This window comes from Callospermophilus lateralis, chromosome 15, assembly GCF_048772815.1.
Source record: "Callospermophilus lateralis isolate mCalLat2 chromosome 15, mCalLat2.hap1, whole genome shotgun sequence".
Taxonomy (NCBI): domain Eukaryota; kingdom Metazoa; phylum Chordata; class Mammalia; order Rodentia; family Sciuridae; genus Callospermophilus; species Callospermophilus lateralis.
In genome coordinates this window covers 43,732,132-43,749,478 of record NC_135319.1, presented here as the reverse complement: position 1 = coordinate 43,749,478, position 17,347 = coordinate 43,732,132, and the positions used below count along the sequence as shown (strand labels likewise).

At 60.6% G+C, this 17,347-nt stretch overlaps 1 protein-coding gene across 1 annotated transcript in view; it reads right to left on the bottom strand.

Annotated features, from left to right (window-relative positions):
• The window catches only part of Cdh23 (cadherin related 23), a 335,818-nt gene that overhangs the window by 104,765 nt on the left and 213,706 nt on the right, over positions 1–17,347 (bottom strand). Inside the window, exons 14-20 of the mRNA XM_077105309.1 lie at positions 15,763–15,827; positions 13,820–14,057; positions 12,031–12,136; positions 10,191–10,318; positions 6,068–6,140; positions 4,051–4,167; positions 475–587 (exon numbers count right to left, since the gene is read on the bottom strand). Coding sequence (XP_076961424.1) covers positions 475–587; positions 4,051–4,167; positions 6,068–6,140; positions 10,191–10,318; positions 12,031–12,136; positions 13,820–14,057; positions 15,763–15,827 — 840 coding nt within the window. The remainder of the gene's footprint in view (positions 1–474; positions 588–4,050; positions 4,168–6,067; positions 6,141–10,190; positions 10,319–12,030; positions 12,137–13,819; positions 14,058–15,762; positions 15,828–17,347) is intronic.

Genomic DNA, 17,347 nt, shown 5'->3' with positions numbered 1-17,347 from the left:
ACTCGGGACCCCCAAGTCCCCCCCTAAGTGACCAGGAGCCTTTGCTGGTCCTACTGGCTCGTGGCAGGAATCCCAGGCACCAATTCTCAGCATCACGAGGGCTGGGTGGGCACGGGAACAGCCCTCAGGGACCGTCCAGGGCCTGCTGCCTGTGCCGAGCGCCCCTCCCTGCACACCACTGCTTGTCGGGGCCAAGGCAGAGGGGCCTCTGGGGCTCAGGCCTTCTGCCCCCTCCCCTGCTGGCCCTGGGGGCCCTGTGTGCCTCCCGACCCCAGTGCTCCCACATCCCAGGTGGCACGCCCCTTCTTCCCCTCGGTCGCTGCGATGGCCCAAGGCTGATGAGGAGGTGGCATCTGCCCCCTCCCTGCTCTCCATGCCCCACGCTGCTCAGAGGCCTGGGACACCTGGGAATGAGCTGGGGGTTGTGACCTGGTCAGCACGGGCAGCGCGTGGATGGGGTGGGTGGGCACTCACGGTGGCGATGCCCGTTTTCTGGTTGTGGCCCACGCCGCCATCCACTGCTCGGACGATGAGGATGTATTCAGACTTGGTCTCTCGGTCGAGCAGAGACGTGGTGGTGATTTCACCTGCCAGAGAGAGGAGAGGGTGAGCCAGGGGGTCCGGGTGGGCCAGGGAGAGTGAGGGAAGGAGCAGGGCCAGGGTGCGGGAGAGACGCCTGCGAGGGCAGTGCATGTCTGTGGGCTCGGGGACCATGGGATGGTGATCACACCCCCGCGGTGTGAAGTCAAGGCCGATTCTGGAGGCTAAGGGGTGGGAGAACAGGGAAGGAGGCCACTGGGCCTCCAACTCCGCCAGAGAGAATCTGGCCTAGGCTTGACGTTATCTTACTGTATCACCTGGAACTAGTCACTTAGAGCTGCTGCCCCAGTTCCTCATCAGGCCCAAGGGGACATTATAGGGCTGCTGTGGGATTAACATAGCCAGGTCCCACGCGTGCCTGCTGGTGGCCCAGTCCCCGGCAGCTGGATCCACAGCACCCTGAGATGGCCACAAAGCCATTTCCTGATCACCCTGGGAACAGCACAGTCACATCACCTTGACTGTTTTAGTGTGTAAACAAGTGACGGCGTTAAGTAGAAACTCTTAGAACAGACCACGATTCCTGTCAGCTGTTTTTGGTGTTTCTTTGTTATTTTGGCAAAACGGAAGGACGGATGTCACCTTTGGTGGGGGTGTGCTGGCACGTGTGTGACAACTGGCTTCCAAAAGGGGGCGGGGGGGGGGGGCGTTGGCTGATTTCAGTGTAAGGCTCCCCCAGGCCCAGTTCAAGCTACGACTTGATGGCACTGAACGCGGAGTTCACAGGCCAGCGGGTGTGCGCTGGTAGGGCCGACCTCCTCCCGGCCTCCCGGCCTCCCGGCCTCCCGGCCTCCCGGCCTCCCGGCCAGGCTGCTAACCAGCCCCCAGGGCAGCGGGAAGGGAGCCTGCTCTATGAAGACAGCGAGACCCCGATGGATTCTGATTCCACCCTTCCCAGGGGCCTGGCCTTGGGTGGGCCTCAGTTTTCTCATCTGTAAAATGGAGAACCGCATGCCTTCTCGAGCTGTTGTGAGGATGAAGTGACTACAGGCCACACTCCCGACGCTCAGAAAACGATGGCTTCCTTCCAGTGGACTGTCATAGTTCCCCAAGGGCAGGGTCTATGGCCTATCCATCTTTTTTTTTTCCTCCCCCTTTTCCTGAGCTGTGTGACCTGAGGCAAGTGGCCTCACTTCTCTGTGTTTGGTTTCTTCGATCATAAAGCAAGGGAGCTGGGTCAGATGGTCCTGAGGGCCACCTGGCCTATTCTCTGACCATCGAGGGCTGAGCAGAAAGCGAGGTGTGGGGAGAAGTCGGGGAAGGTACTCAGGCCAGGGACCAAAGACTGGCGAAGGTCTGCCCACTGAGCCAAGCTCCCCAGTGGGGTGGTGTCAGTTAATTGGCAGGGCGAGGAGGAAATTAATCTCTAAAAAGTTCTAAACATGAACTTGACGGCATGATAGATGGTCTCTCCTGTCTGGGAAATTAGATCCAATTAAGGCCACCTTTGTGCAGCAGCCCTGGCTAATTTGACCAAGGAGCTCAGAGGAAAAGGCTTCCACCTTTGGAGCTGGAGGAGCTGTGTTCAGGCAGCAGAAAATGTCCCTGTCATCATTACAGGGCCCGCCCTGCAGCCGGAGTCCCTGACACAGAGGCTAGGGCGGGGCCACACTCCATCTGGGTGGCACCGCGGGCTCCAACGTGGCTTCCCGTGGCGCAGCGTTTAACACTGGGGCTCTGGAGTCCCAAGTTCAGCTCTGTGAGTCCTCAGTGGAGTTCGGAGCCTCTCCTGTGCCTCGGTTTCTTCATCTGGAAAATGGGGCTAATGCTGGAGGGTGGGAAGACGCAGGTCAGAGAGCTGAGAACAGAGCTTGGTTGAGGTTAGTTAGTGACACGGCTTCTGTGTCTGCCCTCTGTGTCTGCAGTTTCCACCGCTGCACATTTGACTAAGCAGAAATTAGGCAAAAATAATTGCATCTGGAATGAGGCGTAGTTTTTTTCTTTTCGTGACTGCCTGCATAATACAACAGAACAGCTTTCCTACAGCATTCACATGGTGTTGGTGGTGTAAGTTAGAGGTGGTTTAAATCCACCAGAGCACGCACAGAGGTCCCGGACCATCTCACACCAGGGTCGGGAGCGCGTTGGTCTCCGCCGGGTCCTGGAAGCCTCCCTTGCTGATCACGAGGAATGACCGCATTGCTCAGAGCTTTCTGGAAACGGGGGAGGGTGGGGGGTGGCTAGCTGGAGTGGACGCTCCCGAGAGCAGGGAGGGAGGCCTCTGCGTTTTCAGAGGTGGAAGGAGAGGCTCAGGATGGCCCTGGGATCCCTCTGCCGTCTGTGGACATCGGCTCCAGCCATCCTCTTCCGAAGCTCCCAGGGAAAGTAGATGGGGGAGACTGAGGCCAACTCTGACGGGGAGCCACTGATCACCCATGGCAGGGACGCCCAGGGTCCCCTAAGTTCCTGTTCGCTCCCCAGGTAGAGTCTCCTGGAAAGGGGCCCCCAGGCCTGCGTGCCATTCCCAGGCTCCCTCACACCTGGGCGGGGCCATCGCCTGGTCTGGCCAATGGGCAGGAGTGAGGCACGTCACTTCCAGGCCTGGCCTAGGAGCTCCGCGTGGCACCATGCCCCAGGTGCTCTGACCTAGAAGGGACCTGGCCCGAGAACCGGCCCGTGGAAGGCTGTCTGCACACCGTGTTGGGCGGCTGGGTGTCTCCATTGTCTTGAGCCACCCAGAGCTGGCGTCTGCAGTTCCCTGAGCTCAGACAGAAGTGGGTACTTGGAAGTGGGTGTCTCGCAGGCTCTGCGAGGGTCCCGTCTTCCTCCCCTCCACCCCAGGGCCTAGAGCAGCACTTGGCTCAGAGCAGGGGGTTCCTGGTGACTAGACCCCAGATTCCCTCAGGTCTGGGAACAGCCCAGGGTCTCTCATTCTTTTCTTCTGTCTCTTTTTTACCTCCTTCCTGCTTCAAGGAGCAGAGAAAGTGGGAGGAAGGCTCAGAGAGAACCGGAGAAGGAGGACAGAGATGCCCGGGCTGAGCAGGGAGCTGGGGTGGGGCCCTAGGTGAACAGACAAAAGAACATGAGGATAGTAGTGTTCCAGAACTTTCTACGGACCCACTCTAAGCTTGTTTCCCGTGATAACTAACTTAATCCACCAGCAGTCCTCTGGCATGCAGGTGTGTCTGAGGAGCAGGTCAAGGACCAGCTCAGTGGCTGAGGGAGGGGGACACTTGGACACGAGTAGACATGTCCCTGAAGAGGTGTGTTGGACCACCTGTGTGTAAAACGACAGGTTTTTGAAACATAATAGGACTCCTCGCCCTTAAAGACGTCCTTGAGTGGAAAAATTCACGCCGAGGTGGTTTTGGGGTAAGGTCAGGGATCACACTCCCGTGGAAATTTCAGGGATAAAACCGAGTGTTCAGCGTGGGCTTGCTCCAGACAGAAGGGAGGAGCCCCCGGCCCTGTGAGGCCAAGGGTGCAGGGCCCCAGGGCCCGGGGGCTCACCCGAGCGGGCGTTGATCCGGAACTGAGAGGAGCCCTCCAAGGAGTAGATGATGGATTCTTGGCCATACTCGCGGGAGCGGTCCAGGTCGGTGGCATTCAGCAACAGCACGGTGGCTCCTTCCAGGAGAAAAGGGGGTGGGGAATGGCTCACCTGGGCCCCCAGTCCCAGCCCTGGGGGCTAGGATTGGCAGAGGCCTCAGGGAGGTAGGGAGCTGCCCCCTGGGGGATTCCAGGGGTGGCCAGGCCCAACTACTTGCCCTCCTGGCCCAGACCCTGTGCTGTGTGGGATGAGGCTCCGTCAGAGGGGGCAGCCGGGGGCCCTGGGGGAGGTGGCCTGCCCTCTCTCCCAACCCCAGAAGCTCAGCGCGACCTCCTCACCCTGCCAGCTGCCTCCTCGTTAAACGCTCAGACTGACCACCTTTCACTTTTGAGTCAAAAAGAAACGAAGCTCCATATTAAATTATTCTACCTTTATTGCATCCAATTTGGGTCCTGTTCTATCTTGTTCGAGGGGGAATTTATAAGGGTTTTTATTTTCTCGTTAATGTCCAGTTAAGGCCTTCACCTTCATCCCCAGCTGCACGCGCTCCTGGGTGGGGGATCAGCTCTTCCCACAGCAGCCTTGGCCCAGACCCAGGCTCAGCTTAACCCCCGCTGGAGACCATGGGCCCGGAGAGTGCCTGGGCTTGTCTGAGCCTCAGCCTCCTGCTCTGCAGACGGGACCTCCCTGTGGGATCGCGGGGAGGACCCCTGGGCAGGGAGCACGCTGGGCACCGTGGCCCGCAGTTTGCTCTCTCTGTACTCTGCTGAGCATGGGAAGGTCAGGGGTCAGGCAGGTGATGGTGGCCCCTTCCAGGTGGCCAGGGGCCTGGGACCTGCCTGGTCCATCCTGCTCTGAGCAGGAGCACAGGTACACAAGTTCTACTGTGCCCTGTCGTCCACACGCCCTCGCTCAGGAAGAGAACTAGGTACCACAGTGAAGACCCCATGGGAGTTCCCCACACGCTCCTGGAGGATGGCACCTCCTGGGGATGTGTGGCGGTCACAGGGAGGGGAGGGATGGGCATGGCCTGGCACCTGACTAGCTAATCGTCAGACACCAGAGAGGTGCCCAGAGGTTCTCTTTAAAATGCCCATGGAGCTGGGCGCAGTGGTACACACTTATAGTCCCAGTGACTTGGGAGGCTGAGGCAGGAGGATCTCGAGTCAAAGCCAGCCTCAGCAATTTAGCAAGACCCTGTCTCTAATGAAATATATATATAAAAGTTGGGGATGTGGCTTGGTGGTTAAGTGTCCCTGGGTTCAATCCCTGGTACACGGCACCCCACAAAAAAAGGCCTGTGGTACCACTGGAAGGCCACCCCTAACTCCAGTGGGCCCTGCACCTCACGGTGCCTGACTCCAGCTTATCCAGGTGCCCCTGATCCAGCTGTCTCCGTGCTGGCGGTTTCTGACTCATGCAGTGGTGTGACAGTTCCTGACACAGCACGTCCCCAGAGCAGAGCACACTCTGGCCTCAGGGTGAGACCACCAGGTTGTCTCAGGGCAGAGCAGATGCCCTGGAGCCGGGCGTGGACCTGGGAGGAACCAGGGCTGCAGGCTGGGTCCTGCTACCTTTGGTGGCCCAGGGCGGAGCCTCCTGTCCTCACCTCACCTAGGAACACACCTCAAGGCCATTCTTCAAGGGAGTCCTGGTTCCTAGACGCCTCCCAGCGCCTCAGTCTCAGAACTCTGTCTCTACATGGCTTAATTGTCAACTGCCACCATCCTCTTCCTGCTGCCAGAGAGCAGGGACCCAGCGCCCAGGGGAGATCTGCACATAGTGGCTGCTGCCTACGTAGCTGCTGGTGGCAGATGACCAGAGGTCCTCAAAGGCTTCCTGACTTGTCACAGGACACCTGGCCTGGGAAACAGAGGTGGCCGCGGACCTCCCTACATTGGTGTGCAAGGCCGGGAGGGGGCCTCCAGGTGCCCGAGGCTGCTGGCTGCCCCGCCCCTCACTCCCTGAGGGGCCTACCTGCCATGATGTTCTCCACCACAGAGACGAAGTAGGCGGGCCTGCTGAAGGTCGGCGGGTTGTCGTTCTCATCCTGGAAGGAGAGTGGGCGGGTAGCTGGGGCCAGGGAGCCGGTCAGGCGGGGCGGCAGTTCAAGGTGGGCCAAAGGGAGCAGGCTGGGCCTGGTGGCTCTGAGGAGCTCTGGCCTCTACAGGTAACCAGGGCCGGGGGGTGTCCCTCTGGCAAGCCCAGGTTCCAGGAGCAAGGCAGGACTCGAGGGGCAAAGACGGGGAGTGAGGGCAGCAGTGACTTGCCCACCACTCTGCGTCCCTGGCTCTCACTCCAGCACCACCCTGGGCTCCTCAGACCTCACGCTGGGATCCCCATGGGCCTTCCCTCCCAGCTCAGCAAGACAAAGATGGAAGGTTCTAGAAACCCTGCTAGAAGGGAGGAAGAAAGGAGTGCCACAGCCCCAAAGGTACTGGAGTGTGCAGTGGCTGGCCACGGGTCCTTCCCAGACCCTGAGATCCTGCCCGGGGCGGGCTGCAGGCAGGGCCAGCTGGACCCTCCTCACGCACATGGACAAGGGCTCCCACCCCAGCCAGGGGCCTGGCCCCTTCCTGGAGCTCTCCCTCCTCTGGTCAGGCCTTCAGCAGGCGAGGGCGGGGCTGGACTGAGGAGCTAAACTGTCATGGGTTGGGGAGGCCCGTCTTGGAGGCCCAGAGCCACCTGCAGCCCCTGCCTCTGACCCGCTGCTCCTCCACACCGTCCTCTTCACCCCAGGGGCTTCCGGCCCCCTGCCCTGCAGCCTTCCCCCTTGACCTAAGAGCGCAGGGCAGAGTCCAGGAGGGGGCCAAGTGACAGCCCCGGGCAGTCTCTAAGCCACAGCCTTCAGGAGGTCCTGCTCCCAGGGTCTCCTGGCTCAGGGGGCTGAGGGCTCCCCCAGAGGAGGGGGCTGGGCCAAGCCCTTGTGCCGAGTCCTTTCTGGCCAGGCAACCAGGAAAGAGGACACGCTGCCTGGCCAGCCACCCCTCGGGGCTTCAGAGACCCCTAGCCGCTATGGTCGTGGGTGCCCAGAAAGGGGACGCTCCAGTTCTTTGCAAACCTGTCCCTTGGCTCACGCTGACTGGTCCCTCAGCCCTGGTACTGGCTGTCCCAGGACTGCCCTGATGTCCCACGCCCCAGCGGCACCCCTGGACCTCTCCCTGGCCCCTGGCACGGGCACAAGTGTCCGTACACACCCTGGAGCTTCTGCCTGGCTGCACCAGACGGCGCGGAATGTCAGCCACGGAGCACGAGGCAGAAACTTATTAGCGGTGATATTTCCCCGGATCCTGGCGCTGCGTTTGCTATTAGTTCTAATTCAGCGGCTCCCTCCACAAAAGCTTATTGTCCCCTAATGGGAAATCTACAAACCGAGTTTGACTTCTTTATTAAAAACCAACAAGCAGTGGATGAAAGGGATCACCTGGCCCCTCTCACCTGCTCCTGGCCCTGTCCCTCTGGTCCTGGGCTCCGCCTCTCCCCACCCGGTGCGGCCTGTGCGGGGAGCTGCCGACAGCCCCCCAACTCGCCAGGGGTCTCCCTTGGAAAACCCTTTTGGTGGAGGGAGGAGGCAGCGCAGCCAAGTGACAGCTACTTAAAAACCACCCACGTGCAAAATCAGCCGGAAGGCAGTGACCTTTTCAAGTGTGGTCCTTAGCTACGAGTGACGATGCTGCTCAAGAGCCCTGCTCCCGGGACTAGACGATCCACTTACAGCTGAGGTGGCACCTGTCTTTGTCCCCAGCCCCTCCTGGTCGCCACGGGCTGGGGTGGACTTGGAAAGGAGGTGTTGCTCCTGCTGACCCAGGTGACAGTACTGAGGGAAGGGGACACTGGGTCCCCTCTGCTGGACTGCGCTCCCCACCCAAGCCCCTGCGTTTTGAAGCGGAGTCTCGCGCCCACTCGGTCCCCAGAGATTCTGTCCCTGGAATCGGGGCGGCTGCGCCCACTCTAGTATTTGCCGTGGATAAAAGGTCAGCTCGGTCCCTGGCCTTCCTCTTCCTGCTGGCTCTGGCCCCCAGAGAGACTGAGGGGAAAAGAGAAGAGGCCCTGCCCTGTCCCAGCTTGGGAAGGTCCTGGGGTGCAGGGCAGCCCCTGGGGTTCAAAATCTCCTGAGGACAGGTCTCGGAAGGCCTAGCTGCTCCAGATGTGGTCCCCTGAGCAGAAGCGTCAATCAACCACCCTGGCTGCAAACCCAGAGCCTCCGCCTCAGCTCAGTCCAGCCGGGTGAGCATGTGCCCTTCAAGAAGGTCCCCAGGTCTCAGTCACATGGGGGGGAGGGACCACCCAGGCTCCAGGCCAACGAGGGTGGTGGGAAGAGCATCTGCCACCAACCAGGGGCCAGGGGGCACGTGACCCACCCTCCCCGAGTCTCAGTGCCCCCATCTGTAAAATGGGCTGAGAAAGGCTGAGCGACGGGAGGCACGGGCGCTGGTGGAGCTCAGCTCGCTGCCACTGGGTGGTGACGCCTGCGCAGCCCCGGGCTGGAGCACAGACCTCGACCCTCTCCCTCAACCACCCTGCCCCGCCCTCTCCCAAAGCCTACAGAGGTCCCTCTGCCCGTGAGCGAGGACAGCTGGAGCCCGCTGCTGCCGGCAGCGTTGGTGGCTGTCTCATCAGCTGCGATTACGGCCAGCACAGCAGGTGCCAGGTGCCTGATCCCCTGGAATCCTCAGGGCACCTCTTGGGGAAGGTACCAGGCTCGTGCCCATTTTGCAGATGAGGAAGCTGTGGTTCAGAGAGGTAAGCAGCCCTCTCCAGGCCACACAGCTGGAAGAGCAGCACTCGAACCCAGGTGCCTCCCAAGCCCCATGCTGGGGCCTAGCTCCCCTCCCGCCCGGCGTCTCCGGGGGTGGCAGCGCAGGCGCCCACCTCCCTTCGCCTCCACCCAGGCCTCTTGCCTCACAGACAGGACCACAGCCCTCCTGGGAGGTGGTGGGGTGGGTCAGGGCCACGAGTGTGGCCAGGTTAGGGGAGGCGCGGGGGCTGCGGCTGCGACCGGGAAGTCGAGGTCAGGCTGTGGTGTGGTGAACACCAGGCCGTGGTCAGCCCTGCCAGGGGACCCACCGTTCTGGGTCCATGTTAAGGCTGGAGGTTGTGGGCTCAAGACAGGCCAGTCCTGGGCTCCTGTGGACCCCTCTCTCCCCCTCCACTCCTGGAAGCCAGACGGTCACACACAAGGACTCTAGACCAGGCCTGTTCTGCACTCGCTCTGCTGCCCTGGCTCTCACCCTGGCCGCTCCCTCCAGCCTCCCTCACCCCTGCCCAGGCCCCCGTCTCCTCCAGGGCTGGGCCTGGCCTTTCCCCTGGGGTGCAGGGACCTGGGGCTGCAGCTCTGGGTGGGGAGGATGAGGCTAAAGGCAAATGTGGGGCGGCCGAGGCAGCTGCCTGGGCTGGGGTTTTCCTGTCAGACCGCAGCTCATGGCAACCTGATCCAATCCTGGGGGGTCACAAGGCTCTCACAGCCCTGGACGCAGGCGGCGGTGGGCTGGGGGGGAGGGTCTTGAGTGTGCCCCGGTGTGCGGGGTCTCAGCGGGGACAGGCCCACGGGCCCCACTGCCCGCCAAGCTCTGCATTCCCTGGGTCGCTGGGGGGCGGCCTGGGACAAATGAGCCACCTGAAGACGGATTCAGTGGCTGATAACGTGAGACAGGGACAGCACCAGGGCGCGTGTTGACATTCATGTCAGACACGCTGTGCTTTGCTTTCAGGTCCCTTCAGATCTTCAGAGGAGTGGAAAGGGGGAGAGAGGGACATAGAAGAGAGATGACCACCCGGCGGTCACTCCCTTGAACTTCACAGATTGTGGATTCACCTCATTTCCTCTTGCCTGGCCCCAGCTCCACCCACCCCCAGAGGCTGTCCTGAGGCCCCCCAAAGGAATCAGAGCAGGGCCATCTGGCTCTTCCTGAACCCCAGGGCCCCGGGGCTCCCTGGCAGGCGGCTTAGCTGCAGGCAGCGGTTTGCTGGGGACAGAATTTGGGACAGCCGAGCTGTGGGAAGAGGCAAGGACGTGGTCCACACCTCTGGGCTCGGGCAGGGTCCCCAGCCCTGCCACCCTGTACCCTGGAGGAGCAAGGCCGGAGCCCTGAGTACTCACAAACACCTCGATGGTGACGGGGACTGTGCTGTTGAGAGGGGGGCTGCCGGCGTCCTTGGCCATGACTGTCAGGTATATCAGCCCACTGGGTATCTGCTCGTAATCCAGGGGGCGGCTCACGCTGATCACTGAAACGGCAGGAGCAGCCCCCTGTAGGCAGGCTTTGGATGCCCAGCCAGCCAGGGCTCCCCTTGGGCCGAGAAGGGACAAGTGGTGTGACCCTGGCCAGCTCTGCTGGGTTTCCTCTCTGGCCTCCTGGTCTTCACGTCGATCTACTGACTTCCTGATGTGCAACAAGCACCGTGCTGAACTCACTGGGTGATAAGTGTGATGAAAAGCCCCACTTTACAGATGAAGAAACCAGACAGAGAGGTTCAGTGACTTGCCCAGGGTCACACAGCCAGCAACAACACGGAGCCAGGATATGATCCCAGGTTTGGCCAAATCCAGAGTCCAGCAGGCTCCACTGTCTACCTGTCTGTCTCCCTCATTCCCCTGGCACTTTTCTTCTTGAATTTTCTCTATTGGTCACACTCTCTAGCCTCGTCCCAGTGGCCAGTCTGCCCCCCTCCACACACACCCCATAAGCACAGAATTCACCATTCATTGCCCAATACTGGGGTGCCAGGAAGGGCTTGGCAGTGGGGTGCAGATGGCAGTGTTGTCCTTGGTCTCCCCTGGCCTGTCTCGCTTGCGGGGGGAGACCACGAGGAGAGACTTGCAGGGGGTTAAGAGAGAGGCCTCGGTTCTCCAGTGTCCCCCTACGGCAGAGTCTGGGGCGGGTGCCTGTCTGGGCTTGGAAGTGGGCCAGGTCACCTGCAGAGCCCTGACCACAGTGTCCAATGGCACCTTCTGTTGGGACATGGGACACAGAGTGCTGGCTCCCTGGTCAGATCTGGGGGTTCCTCTGGCGGGAGGGTGGGTGCAGGCCTGGTACTTTCCTCTTTGTCAACAGGGACTTCAGATGTCGGGGAGAGCCCTGGGCTGGGCATTTCCTGTGACCGCACGTCCCTGTCACCACTGAGAGGCATGAGCGGGGACCAGGGGTGTCCAAGGCACAGGTGCATTCTGCCAGGGAAGGCCTGCCCCAGCCCCAGCCCTGGGAGCCTTCCTGCAGAGGAGGCTTCTCGTGGGGCCTCAGAGCCGCCCAGAGGGAGCAGGGTGGGGGTGGGCAGAGGCAGGGAGAGGGCCTTCCCGGCAGGAGGAACACGGAGGTGGCCAGCGCGAGGGCAGAGGGTGTCCAGGGGTTCAGAGAGGCTGAGTTCTGGTCGGGGTGGGGGCATCTGCTGAGCTACCAGGCTGGAGAGGCAACCAAGAGCCAGACCACACAGGGACCCGAGTGCCAAGCTGGTGACCACAGGCAGGTGGCACCCGCCTCTGGGCCTCAGCTGCCTCATCTGCAGAGCAAGGTGGCCTTGCTCGCTCTGGGATCCTGGGTCTTGGGTCTTGAAGTTGCTGCTGCTGTTCCTGCTACCAGGGCTCTAGGGACAAGGACGCACTGTGGTCCAGGTAAAGAAGGGCCACAGACAGCATGGGAAGGCTGTGAGGTGGCCCGGAACGGCCCGAGGGACGGGAGGCTCGGTCACAAGGCTCCCCCGACGGGTCTCCCAGACAGACTTGGTACAAAACAGGGACCCCCATGGATTCCGGGAACCTTGGCCTTTCAAACTGCACTCTCCAGCCCAGGAACCAGAGGAGGCTCTGGCTCATGTCGGGTGGACCCCATGGAAGGGTGACCGCTGGCCACATGCAGCTCCCCAGTGGGCAGGGGTCAGGGAGCCCGAGTGCCCCTTCCCGGGGAGAGGAGAGCCCAGCACGCCCCCCAGGCCCGGGCGCCTACCTCCGTAGCCCTCGTACACACTGATGTCAAAGTAGCTGCCGAAGGCGGAGGCGTTGACGATGCTGTAGGTGACCTGGTTGTTGGGGGGCGAGTCTTCATCTGTGGCCTGGAAGGAAGCGGGAGCACGGGGCCTCGTGAGCCCCGGGGCTGGACAGAGGGGACGGCTGGCCCCTCCCAGGGCTTCCTCTTCCTGTGGGTCATGTCCTGGCCCAGGACCCCAGGGGCCTGTGACCCTCAGCTGGACCCAGAGCCCAGAGGCCGCCTGGGAAACCGAGAGGGCAGCTGTGGCCTGGGAGGAGGGCGGGAGGCCAGGGTCCCGGGTGCCTGCCAGGACCAGGGGCCACCCCCACCCCACCCATGCCTTCTCTGAGCTCCAGGCCGTGAGGGCTGCTGGGGGTGGGCGCTGGACGTGGTTTGTCCCCAGGGCCTCGGGTGCTGGTGGCCTGCTTCCCCTGCAGCAGCACCAAGAGGAGGTGAAACTTGAAGGGAGGGGCCCAACGGGAGGCGTTAGGTCACTGGGGGCCATCAGGATGCGTCACTGTAACTATGGAGGACCCTGGTGAGTGCCCCCGGAACGAGGTTCTATAAAAAAGCGAGTCTGGCTTCTGACTCTCTCATTTCCTGTCTGAACATAGGATTGCTCGCCTTGCGATGCTCCCACCATGGTGCTCTCCATCTTGTTGGGATGATCCAGGGGGGCTTCACCAGAGGCTGACACAATGACGCTCATACTTTCAACCCTCAAAACTGGGAGCTCAACAAACCTCTTTTCTTTATAAACTACTCAGCTTTGGGCATTTTGTTACGGCAACATAAATGGACTAAGAGCAGGTCCCTGGTGCTGTGTGTCCGTCCCATCACTACCCTCATGCCCACCGTCATTCCTTATTTAATTGCTGCCTGCCCTGCTTAGACCACCAGCTTCCCGTAAGCAGGACCCTGTGTTTCTCAATTGCTGCTGTGTACCCGGAGTGTGGCACGGTGTAGACACGTGATAGATATCTAACAGACATATGCTGCGTGGAACAAAGAGGGAGGAAGGCACTGCGGGTCCCGTCCCCTTTGACCATCTTCTGGAGTGTCGCAATTTATCAGCTTCTTTCCTGATTGTCCTCGACCCCAGAGACCCTCCCACACTCTGAGCAGGAGGTGGGGGTCTGACGGGAAGCTCCGGCATGCTGGGTGGGCTCCTGCTCTGCATGCCCCCAGGCCTGCCCTCCCTTGCCTTCACCCTTGGAGGCTTTGGGACAGGTTCCAGTGGAGGACCAGGGTCCTGTCACTTTGGGCAGGCAGTGTGAGGAAGCAGCGTGGGACATTCAGAAGCCCCTGGTTGAGGTCACTGAAGCATGGCAGGGCCCCACTGGTGGACACTTGCAGCGTATCCCCTCCTCTGGTCTGGCCCTGCTTCTCCGTGAGTGGCATGTCTCCTGGGCTCTCCCTTCCTGCTTCCCCTTTGGTGAACTGGGCTGCACCCCGTGGTGCCTGTGGCTCTGCCCACTGCGGACACTGAAAGGCTCCGAAGGAGGTCCTTCCACAGGACCCACTGCCCACTCCCCTGGCCACGTCTTTGCCAGGGACATGGGGCATTTTTGCTAAATGGTGGCCAGAATTTCAAGCTGTGACAGACACTATGAGTGTGGCCCCCCTTGGTCACCAGGGACAGGAGGTGATGTTCAGAGAAGCCCTGACACAGTCCATGAATCGGACCCCGGACCTTGGTGCCCGGAGGTCGGCGTGGCTCGCGGTGGCTTCTGCAGGGAGGTGGCCGAGGAGCGCCCAGGGCACTTACCCGGAGCCGCACCAGCTGCGTGACCGAGGGCTCGTTCTCCCTCAGGGCCCCGACGTAGGCGTCCTTCTGAAAGGTGGGCACGTTGTCATTGACGTCCAGCACGTTGATCCTGACCCGGCCTGTGGTCTCCTCGCCGCCCCCGTCCCGGGCGATGACGGTCAAGGTGAAGCGCTGGATGAGCTCATAGTCCAGCCGGGCGATCAGCATGATGAGTCCCGTGTCCTTGTCCAGGGAGAACCTGGCGGGGGAGGAGGGAGCGCCAAGGCGTCTGGATGGGGGCAGCCTCGCGGGCAGCCACCCGCGTTTGCCATGTCCCGCCCGCACTGATAGACAGGGTGACAGGAAGGCGTCTGGGCCGCCTCGAGGCGGGGCAGGGGCACTGAGCAGGGTCCCGGGAAGGGCCGCGTGGTCAGCGGTGAGGTTGGAGGGAGTCGGGGGACTCCATCGGGGACATGTGGGCAGGAACCTCAGCCGCAGGGGTCGCCAGATGCTGGAGAGCCACAGAGGCGGAGTCCGTCACCCCAGGAAACTTTGCACCAAAATGCTCAAAAATGGCAGCAAGTGTCCCACACGGGAAAGGGGGGTTGTCACCTCTAGGGAGCTGCCCCTGTGGCCTGCTTGAGGGACTTGGGGAGGGGCTGGCATTTGTCCCCTGGGGGAAGCAAGACCCAGGGCACAATCCCTCCCACTGCCTCCTCTAAGGGTCCCCTGGAGGCTCATGTGAGCTGTCCTGATCCACAGCTGCCGGTCACCAGGCCCGGAAGGTCCCAGCTCAGGGACAGAGGAGTCACCGGCCCAGAAGATGGGAACCGGAGGGATCCAGGATGGGGGGGAGGAAGCCGCATGGACACCCTGTGGGCGGGGCCTGTGCCCGAGGCGTCGGCTGCTGCTCCTCCACACCAGGCCACCCCACAGTGTGGCCCAGGACGCTGCCCAGGGTCCCCCCTCTGTCTGATCACTCAGACAGTGGGGCGTCCACCTGAGCTGACCGCCTTTGTTCCCTCCTTCTTCTCTCAAGTGCAGCAGATCCCTCATTTTTAGATGCAGACCTGCCCCCTGAATTCACCGTGGCCTTTGACGAGGTCAACAAGGAGGGGCTTCCCCTAGCTCGGAGCAACCGCAGGTGAGGGAAAGAGGTGGCCAGGGACCAGGCCAGTACCGTGTCCCCATGATGGGCAAGGCTGGCCCGGGTCAGGCAGTGAGGCTAGGAACCCACCCAAAGGCTACAGATGGACGCTGTGTGTCCTAGCCGTGAAGATCGTGTGCAGAGGCCTGGCCTGGTGCCTGCCTGCTGTGTGACTTTGGGAAGGTAAGAACCTCTCTGAGCTGCAGTTTCCTCATCTGTGAAGCGGAAGTGATAATAGTGGCCGAGCACCAAGTGCCTCCAGCATTTAGCTGTGAGGGTGACACAGGTGATGCACAGGCGCAGTGCCTGTAGTCAGAGCTCCTAGGGCTGCGGCTGCCAGTGGTGGCCACAGGGTGCAATCATTCGGGCTTCAAAGCCCTCACACACAGTCTCCTCTATTCCCAAAACTGACTTTTTTTTTTTTTTTTTTGGTACTGGGGATGGAACCAGAGGTGCTCTACCACTGGGCTACACTCCAGCCTTTTTTTTTTTTTTTTTTTTTGAGTCAGGGTCTCACTATATAGCAGAGGCTGGCCTCCATCCTCCTACCTCAGCCTCCCAAGTCACTGGGATTATGTGTGCCACCACACCCTGCTAAAGGCTATCATTTGAGAAACTATGTCCCAGATAGTTTAGGAAACTTGACTAACTGTACTGTGCTGGGCACTCAGGGACGAACCAGCAACAATGTCCCTGGGTTCTGACTCCCAGTCCAGGGCTCCAGCTGCTGGGCCTAGCATAACCCTTGGGCACTGGAAAGTCTGCTGGACCCTGTGAGTGGTGGGGGCCACTGCAGAGGAAGTGGGGGTGGTCTCACCTGTCAGGGTCATCACTGAAGAAGTAGCTGACCTCCCCGAAGGTGCCCACGTCATTGTCGGTTGCCTGCAGGGGGACAGGAAGTGGTGACTTTCAGGCCCACCTGGGTCTCCTGGCCATGCCAGGAAAGGGCCTCGGGAACCCCTTTCTCCCACCCGGCTCCTGGCCCGCAGACTTCTAGAGCCATGCTGTTCGCTCAGATGGTCACCAGCCACCAATGGCTGCTGAACTATGTACTGGAGAGCACAGTTCCAGGGCGCTGGTCCCCCAAAATCTTTGTGAGTCCCCCTCTCGCGCCAAGCTGGGCAGGCGGATCCCCTGCAGGTCCTCCGGGGGCGGGAGACCCTAGACCTGTAGGTTGGCCAATGTCCCAAACAAAGGTGGGCGTGGTTCAGCACCTGGTGGGGCCCTGTGGTGTGTGCTGCCCAGGGGGTCCTAGGAGGGTTCCTGTCTTGCCCTTTGTCCCCAGGAGTGACCCACTCACAGGGCGGATTGCTGCCTGCTGGCAGCCTACTCTCCAGGCACAGGCCCCGCCCACCTCCGCCATCCTCTCTGGCTCCTCCCCCATGGAACACGGGGACTCAGTTCCAGCTGCCACCCCATCCGGCCACAGGGATGGCCTGGGGGAGGCCTTTGACCACTGTGGGTCCGGTAGAATCCTCCATCCGGATCCTTCTCATTGTTGCTGGGGACGAACACTTTTCTCTGGAGTGAAGCTAGGTGCCATGATGTTTGGGGAGGGTGAAGCGGCACCCATGGGAGAGCCGGCGACGAGAAGCCTGAATCCTGGCGGTTTTAGCGTCCAGAGTCTGCTGTCCCTTCCCGCCTGCAGCTTGGTCTGTGAGTCCATCAAGACCTCTACTTATCCTACCCCTTGGCCTATACCCAAAGGACTTAAAATCAGCATCCCACAGGGACGGAGCCACATCAATGTTCACAGCAGCTCAATTCACAATAGCCAAACTGTGGAGCCAGCCTAGGTGCCCTTCAACAGATGAATGGATAAAGAAAATGTGGTACATACACACAATGGAATATCACTCAGCCACAAAGAAGAATGAAATCATGGCATTTGCTGGTAAATGGATGGAGCTGGAGACCATAATGCTAAGGGAAATAAGCCAATCCCCAAAACCCAAAGGCCAAATGTCCTCTCTGAGTGTAGATGCTGACTCACAATGGGGAGAGAGGATAGATGTTCAGTGGGAATGGTGGGAAGGGAGGGGATGGGAATGGGAAAGACAGTAGACTGAATCAGATATAACTCTCCTGTGTTCACATATGATACACCACCAGTGAGATTCCACATCATGTACAGCCATGAGGATGGGAAGTTAGACTCCACGTATGTATGATATGCCAAAATCACTCTCTGTCATGTATAACTAAAAAGAACAAATAAAAAAATTAAACAAAAAGACTTCTTTACCCAGACTAGACCAAGTGGAGTCTCAGGGACTTGCAGTCTAAGGGACCAGAGGGAGCGAGCCCAGCCTTATACATAACGGTCACATGGGCAGCCTGTTCCACTCTCTGATCTTTTATGTTTTCAAAGAGCATCCTGTTTACCGGGACCACCACCCTTG